Consider the following 8,411-nt stretch of genomic DNA (forward strand, 5'->3'; position numbering starts at 1 on the left):
TGATCATACTAGTTCTTAAGACACAGTATTAACATTATGGCTATGTTTATGCAACTGGCTAGGTCCGTTAGGACATTTAAGTAGCTTTTATAAACATGCCTTAGAAAAAAAAAAAACACATCACTGATGTGCATCTTAAGACAAAACAATGGCACTGACATATTTTAAGATATGTCTGTCATGATCCCTGTCTTGTGTTCTCCTTGTCTTGTGTGGACTTTTGTTATTTCCTGTTCTGTGCCATGTTTTGTAGCTTGTAGCTGTTGCTTGTTGCTGTCCTATGTTCCTGTCCTGAGTTCCGTTGTTTGCCCTGGATTACCTGTTTGTTTTATTAAAGTCGTGCTTGCATGTGGATTCTCTCTCCGCCTCGTCCGTGCCTACCTCATCGTTACAATGTCAGTGAAAGTTGCTTTCAGTTAAAACAGCTCAAACATGCATTTTAGTCTGGGACTAGGCTTAAGTCTCATGGTATATTGTTTTCTTTTTAATTGCTGTAGGTTCCATAAAGGCCTATGTATATTGTATATTATTATATAATTAATATTAATTATTAATTATTATTATTATGGCTTTCACCAAAAATCACACTATGAAAAATAGTAAATATTAACCATGGCAAATAGAAAACAGATCAAAACAGTATTATATTATAACATAAATATGACTACAAAATAAATATAACATATGATAAATAAAACTGTATTCATCAAATTTTTACTTTTTAACTTTAACTTTTATTTAATTTTTGCATTTAATAATATTGTATTTAATAAAAAAAATGCATTTAATAATGATATTTATTTTCATTTTCACAACAGTGAAAACAGTGAGACTGAAATTTTTAATTTTCAATTTTATTTATGTTTGTGGTATAAATGGATCTTTTTTTAACATGAATATTTAGTATGTTTATTTGTTTATTAAAGTAAACAAACAGTATGTGATTGTTTTGAAACTGATAATTGAGTCTCTTTAGATAATTGAATAACAGTGCTCTGCTCTTGTCCAAAAATATCAAATTCAGTAAATATGTTTAAAAATTATTGCATTAAGCATATTTAAATCAACTTTGACTGCCCTAAAAACATTTATTGCAATTCTAAAATTTACCACAGACCCTCAATTACCATCTTGCAGACCCCAGCTTGAAAACCATTGTTTTAATTATCAAGTCTACCTACATCCAGTACTAACAGGTGCATCATATCAAACGTACAACAAAGCAATCTCCCTAGAAAAACATTTTATTATGCGTACATTTCTTTCCCAGCCTGAATATGCCCATGTACAAAAAGAGGTCCAAAAAGTAAAGGTTTATCTGGTCCAAATTGATTGGCCTGCACAAAGACCAGACCAGAACCCCTCTGAACACCTTTTAAGATGAGTTGGAATGCTGACGTTGACCCAGGCCCCACTGCCAGCATGCCTAACATTACTGAGATGTCTGAAAGAGAGCAGTTCTGTGAATCCATGTTCTAGAAGAAAGCCCTCCCAGAAAAGTAGAATTGGTTATAAAGAGAGAGCCAACTTCCTTCTCCTCAGGAGACAAAGCATGCCCTTGCTTCTTGACAATCGCTTTACACAGGCAACTGACCTGAATGTTATCACATTCTACACTTTCACGCTTCAGAGAGAACTACTGAACTGATATTTCTAGCAACTGTCTATTTTTTTTTGTTCAAACACTCTTTTTTTTCACACTTTGCAAGTGGGAGATTCCACTTATTATCACAGTCTTTTTTAAAGAAGCAAAGTGTCAGAGAAAGAGTGGGCTGTGAAGAAATACTAGAGCGAGAGAGACACGAGGAAAGTACACTGAAAATAGAATGTGAAAGATATATTGGACAATCACTCGCTGCATGTGTCTGAAAACAGAAACAAGGCCACATGTAGAGATATTTGGGAAACTTTTATCACTGAAGGTCGCAGAAACACAAAGAGCTCAGGGACACACACAATGTATTTGATTGTTATGTATTAATTGCCCACTGGGACACATAGGGTTGCGTATATGCAAATGGTCGCCTTCACTGTCAGACTCTCTTCTCAGCTTGTAGAATGAGAGATAAGGAGCAGGTGGTGAGCAACAGAACAATAATGGGCCGCCTCTTCAAAACAATACCAGAGAAAGAAGACAAGCTATACATTTGATGTTAGATTTTAGATGTCCCTAGTGAAAAAGAAATACCCTTTACCATACCTTTAAAAAGGGTACTTATTATAGAAATAAAAGATGTTAAAACATTTAAAACGTTAAAAGAATATACTTAAGTGCGAATTGAATGTAATGTTTTCGGACTCTTAACTGAATGTTAACTGCAATTAAATTATGTATTATATTTTAAATGTACATTAAATTCAGTTAGTTAAATGTGAGAAGGCTTTTTTCAACCAACTTAAGTAAGACTTAAGTGCATATTTATGTGAAATTACATCTATTGTTTTGAAAATATGGTTAAAGTGTACTGCCGAATGTACTGACGACTACTTATGGTAAACTAAAATATACTTTAATAAAATTTCTATTGAAACTTGTATGTCATGTTTTAAAATATTTTTGTAATTACACATTTGTAATGATGAAGTTGCAATTTAATACATTTAAAATATATAAACTTTAAATGTAATATTAAATAAAGTTTCAAATTAAAATAATTTCAAATTACAATCAGGTACTAAATATGTGCCCTTACGATACTTTACTCGTCGCTAGACGCTGTTATGGGGAAAACTCCTTTTTCTCCGAATTCTGAAGACTTTTTAATCACGCAGTGAAACTGCACGCCCATTCGTACGTGCAGAGTAATAAAACGAACCAATGGCGAGGCAGCGGAGATGCACAAGCCTATCAAGCCCGCCAGAGCGCGCCAATATGGGCATGGCATCTAGCTATAAAAGCAGGCGATCTGGCATAGGATTCTCAGATCAATTCTCCTTCAGCGACGACACTTCTCTTCGCTGATACTCTGAGGATTCAAGCCTTCTTGCCGTTGACCAGCAAAGCAGCGGATTTTGAAAAAAATAATTTTCCTACACAATTTGGTCCATTATGTTCTGGGTTTGGGGGTGGGGTAAGGGATCTAAAATGTATCTATAAAATGGCAAAGGGGCAATTATACAAATATCGTTATGATATAAAGGATTCATAAATCTTTTAAGTTTTTTTTTAGCTGTAAATATGCAATAATGTTTACGTTTAAATGTTGTCAATACGTCCATATCGTACTTTCAACATCTATCCAAACAAGTTTTACACCTGAAAATGTTACGTATTGATACCTATATATTAACAATGAGACCAGGCTGAAAAATAAGTGTACTTCTTTAAAGCATAACAAAATTTATATTTAATTTGACATTATTTTAGTGCACTTTTTAAAAGTATATTAAAGTGTTTAAAGTAACAATCAAGTGTACTCTCTTCAAGTACATTTAAGTGGCCTTTTATTTTATTAATATTATATTATCTGCAACTTTTTCAAGTATTTTTTTTAAAGTACACTGCAAGTACACACTCAATACAATTAAATGCACTTCATTTTAACAATGCGTTATAAGGATTCTGTACCCCAAATTCAACATAATAAGCAGGAATTAAGTGAATTTTCTTTAGGGCTCATTTGGACATTGTTAAGCTAAATATCTGTAGAATGTGTTGGGCTATGTGCTATGTGTTGGGTTTATGTTTGGAGTATTACAGGCAAGAACCCACTGAAACTAGTAGTATGAATTATATCCCCAGTGTTAATTCTAAAGCTAAATATCTGTAGAATGTAGCTACTGTATGTGTTGGGTTTATGTTTGGGGTATTACAGGCAAAACCCCACTGAAACTAGTAGTATGAATTATATCCCCAGTATTATTTCTAAGACCCTTGTAAGCTGCAACAAATCCAACCAATTAAATAAATTATAGCACAAAGGTCATGTCTGAAATCAGGTTTATGTTGAATAGTAGCAGAACTGCAACACACTGTTAAACCGCAACTCGATTCAAATACATTCCACAACAAACAACAACCTCTAGTAATCAATTGATGATTCTGTTGTTATTTACTGTTCAGTAAGTTACAGTTCTTGAATTTTACTGGCTGGGCGGCACTCCAAGATCACTGACGCACAAGGACTTTCAATGTTTATATCCCACTGCTTGTCTTTGCAATGTTCCAAACAGGCTGTCAGTCTGGTTAGTGGTGGGGATTTTCAGTGACTTATTCAGCAGGTAACATTTTTTACACCAATACGTTGCAAGTCTGTCTTTTGTGCATTATGAGTTAGTCACTGAATCCTTTACTCAACTGATTTGTTCAAAAACACTAACACTTCCAGGAATAAAACACCACCTACTGTGTGATATTCAGAGACACACTAGCTGATCCTGCTTTTGGCTTGTATGTAACCATTTTCGTTGGCAGAGTGAAAAGAGACAAAGCAACTGGCAAAATTTAAGTCAATATTAATCCTGTCTCATTCGATTACATGGAGAGGGCAGGGTTTTAGACCTATACTGCAGCCAGCCACCAGGGAGAGCAATTGAAATGCTTTGGCTTCACTTTTCAGGACGCGTGCAGCACACTTGATCGAGCTAGGCAAAATTACAAAAGAACTCCTGCTGATAACTGGAGTAGCATGGTGAGTAAGGTGGGTGGTGCTAGCTTTAGACGCGACCAACCCGAACTCGAATCCGCCTTTTTCCTAGCTCATTCTTCTCCCTTTTCCCATAGCATTTGGAGCAATCTTGGAGAGGCATTTATTTTAAATAAAATTTGAAAAGTGTAAATAAATTGTCTAAAGATGATTTAATTATGGGATTAAAGTGTAAAAATGGGTAGTGTTAGGAATAGGTGTAGTGGAGGGCTTTAGGGGTATAGGTACAAAGGAGATAGCATCCATTTATGATTTTATTAAATATAATGAAATGCACTCAATATGTTATTACCGCATACTGTTTTATAATATACTACAATACACCGAAGTGCAAATGGTAGGCCTATCTGCCACTATTTACAGTAAGTATAATTAGCATCTAACAACTATTTACACAGTGCAAATAGCATCTAACACTAGTGCAAAGAAAATACTGCTATTTTCACTTGTGTAAATAGTGTCTATCACTATTTGCAGTTTTAGTGCAAATAGCCACTGCCTTTTATATATAAAAAAAAAAAAAAAAAAAACTGCTTATGCAGTGTGTTAAATTTAATCAACCAACTCAGAGCCTAATTTATGGAAAACAAAGATAAAATAATTAGTATTGTAACTAAGTTGATAAAAGTCAGTGAATTGAATTATTTACTACTTTGCAGTCATGAAACTTAATTAATCTGGGGACATAAACTAACATTCTGTGTTATTAAAAGAGAGTTGTAATTGATCCGCAGTGAGTCTTTTAACATCCTACCATGTTTTATGGATTAGTTTTTTGGATGCAGTGAGTTAATAAGTTGTCAGAAATAAACAAGACTTTTGCTGTCACTGGTAGCCTTTCTAAGAATGCAATCATCTGATGCTGACAGCTTTTCATCATCCGTCAGGTTTGAGCATATGAATATGTATGTGTGAATTATAAATTGTTTGTACTCTAATATTGTGTCATATAACAGCCCAGCTCCTCCTCCTCTTTTTCATTAGTTTGTTACATCTGCGATCAGTGAAGTGTGTTCTTGGCATTAAGATCCCACAATGCCTCCAATTTACAGCCTTGCAGGGCAGTGACCCCAAAACTGGACGAAACCCCAGAAGGCAGGCCACTTAAGGGACTCAGAGTGTTGTCGGCTAAATAAAGGGAGCGGAGTGAGAGGCCCACTTGTAAGGGAGCCCCCTCCCTCCCCTAACCAGCAGAGATGGAGAGGGTCAACCACGAGCCTTCTGCACCCTTACAGCTCTCATTCTCTGTTCACGTCTGCCACCCTCTTAACCCTAAAATCTCCCTTTCCCTTCATATTGATATCTGTCTCTCTCTTCTTCTGAAATTGGGCCCCTTCATCCTTCATGTCACTGTCTTTATCCCAGGGGAGTATGTGTGGGGGGTCAGGGTTAGGCAGGTGCAGAGCCAGTGAGAGAGACTGAAAGCAAGAGAAAGAAGGGGCAGACGGTGAACCGCTCTCCGTCTGTCACCCAGCTCTGTTTCACTAACTACCCCCCCTCCCAATGCAAGATTCAGAGTGGACTAGACTACACAACTCTAACCAGGATATTGAATATGTACCCTGGAAATGATCGCAGACCGATATTTTGAGATTATCTGCATCAATCAATATCCGTTTTGTCAAAGTTATGTTCTATTTAATTTCGCTTTCATAGTTTGTTTCTCTTTAGTTACCTGTTTCCTTTGTTCTAGTTTCCTGACAGTCATTAGTTGTCATTGACATTCATTAATGAGCACACCTGTTTGTATTTAGTTCACCTTGTCTATTCAAGTTCCTCATTTCCTTTCTTTCCGTGTCCGGTATTGTTTGTGCCATTGCAATCTGATTCGTGTTTTCTCTTTCTAGATAAACCTTGTTGTTATTTTGAACCACTTAATCGACCTTCCTCATCATTGGACTTGATTCATGACACATGTCCACTTGGTCAATTAACAGAAATGATTATTTCCAAACTTTGTCAGATCCAAATTAGCCATTTTGTCAAAGCATTTTCTGTTTTTTTTTGCTTGTTTTTGTATTGTTTTTAGCAACGTACCAGGGTTATGAACCTTATTAATCCCGTTTCAATTAAATTCTTCACTTGAATTGAGATAAAAATAAAAATAAATAGGATACAGATCTGTGTTAGCATGACAAAGCCTTATTTAAAAGTTTAAATTATGTTGATGATTTACATTCTAGGCCTTACACAAACATAAGTTATAACTCATGAATTGAAAGAGAACCAATTCTTACATTGAATTTCATTCAATCATGCTGTGTACATTTAATTTACTATCACTGAATTGTATTACAGTAGGCCTAGTACTGTATGGATTGGCGCTTATGATTCCATGATTCTACTACTTTACTTTTTATCATTTTATTAAACAATGTTATCAATTATTGTCATATTAGTAAACAGGACATGGCCTGCGCTGCACATGTACAGAGTTACACCTAACCAAACTGACAAATACAGACAATAAACTGTCAGGCAATAAGAGCAGAAATCCTACCTTGTCAAAAAGAGACTTCCATTGCTGAGAGAAGCATTTGTGTAAGACAGAGAAAGAGGGAGGAGAAAGGAATGAACACAGAGATATAACTGAGAAAAAGATGACCCAACCTAAATTTAATCTCTGTTCTTTGCTGTTTTTCAACAACATAAATCATACATCTGCACATTGTCACTTACGTCCTCTGGAGCTACAGGAAGGACATCAGTGCTCTCCAGCACCTCGATCTCTTCTCCCTCTGCGTGAGCAGCGACAGCTGGTGATGAGTTCACCATAGCCCCTCTACTCCTCTCAATCCACTCAAAAAACGATTATCTCCTCTCATAAAGTTCTGCCATGATGTCTTCCACATATATCCATATGGTTTTGACAACTCAGAACTTCCTGCAGAGCTAAATTGGCACTATTCCAGATCTGTCATACTAATATCCAATGGCAAGTGAGTTTATCCCAAACTAAGTGGGTACGTGGAGTTCCTCCTCGCTTCCATATTTCATTACAGGATGTTTTAGACACTTTAAATCCACAGCACGTCACACATAAGTTCGCGTTAGATTTTTAAACACGTCAGTCTTTCCCTGTAGCGTCGGGCTGCGTCCTTAGACAGTCACCTGAAAGAGAAACAGCAATTCTTTCTCAAATACCTTCATGGCACCTTGTGTGTTAGATTATTACCATCCAGTGTCGTGCCTGGCGTGATTTTGCTCAAGCAGAAGGTATTGGCACCAAACAGAATGCGATAAACGAAACGATCAGGTCAGCAGCGGCTTGTGTTTATCGTACCAACGTTAAACCACGCAAGACTAAAAACAAGACAGTGTGAAATGCGTAAGTGTTAATTTGTGGTGCGTCATTGTACCTTGCTGTTCTTTCGCATCCTCAACGCGTGCCAGCAGTGCCCGAGAGGAGAGACTTCTGCCAGCATCCACAGAGCGCATTGCCAAAGTTCACTGTGACTGAGATGAGCACAGACAGCATGGGGAGGTAAGTGAGGCACCCGCCTCCTTTTAATGTCCCTCGTCATGTGGGCGATTTTACAAGTGCTTGTCTCAAATGATGGGAGGTGAACATGGATGCGCGGGAATTATTTCTTCCATCATGTTCGTTTGTGTTAGTAGTTTGTCATTTGCGGTTATTGCACTTGGATTTGTTAACTGGATGAATAAATGACATCTAATAGCGACCAGGGTAATTTAAAACAAACTAACCAGTCATGTGGTTCTGAGCAGGCTCACGCAGAAGTCAATTTCAAACCAAGCAGCTTT

General features: G+C 36.6%; 1 protein-coding gene across 3 annotated transcripts in view; it reads right to left on the reverse strand.

The window, feature by feature from the left end:
- rhbdl3 (rhomboid, veinlet-like 3) overlaps positions 1-8,107 on the reverse strand; it is a 125,231-nt gene extending 117,124 nt beyond the window's left edge. For 2 of the 3 annotated variants that reach the window (XM_084426736.1, XM_084426735.1), the window contains exons 1-3: positions 8,006-8,107; positions 7,326-7,757; positions 7,147-7,170 (exon numbers count right to left, since the gene is read on the reverse strand). In XM_084426736.1, the coding sequence (XP_084282862.1) occupies positions 7,147-7,170; positions 7,326-7,421 (120 nt within the window). In that variant the 5' untranslated portion in view covers positions 7,422-7,757; positions 8,006-8,107. The remainder of the gene's footprint in view (positions 1-7,146; positions 7,171-7,325; positions 7,758-8,005) is intronic. The other variant, XM_084426737.1, reaches the window with a different exon arrangement.
- Between the last annotated feature and the right edge of the window lie 304 nt (positions 8,108-8,411).

This window comes from Rutilus rutilus (genome assembly GCF_951802725.1).
Source record: "Rutilus rutilus genome assembly, chromosome: 12".
Lineage (NCBI taxonomy): Eukaryota > Metazoa > Chordata > Actinopteri > Cypriniformes > Leuciscidae > Rutilus > Rutilus rutilus.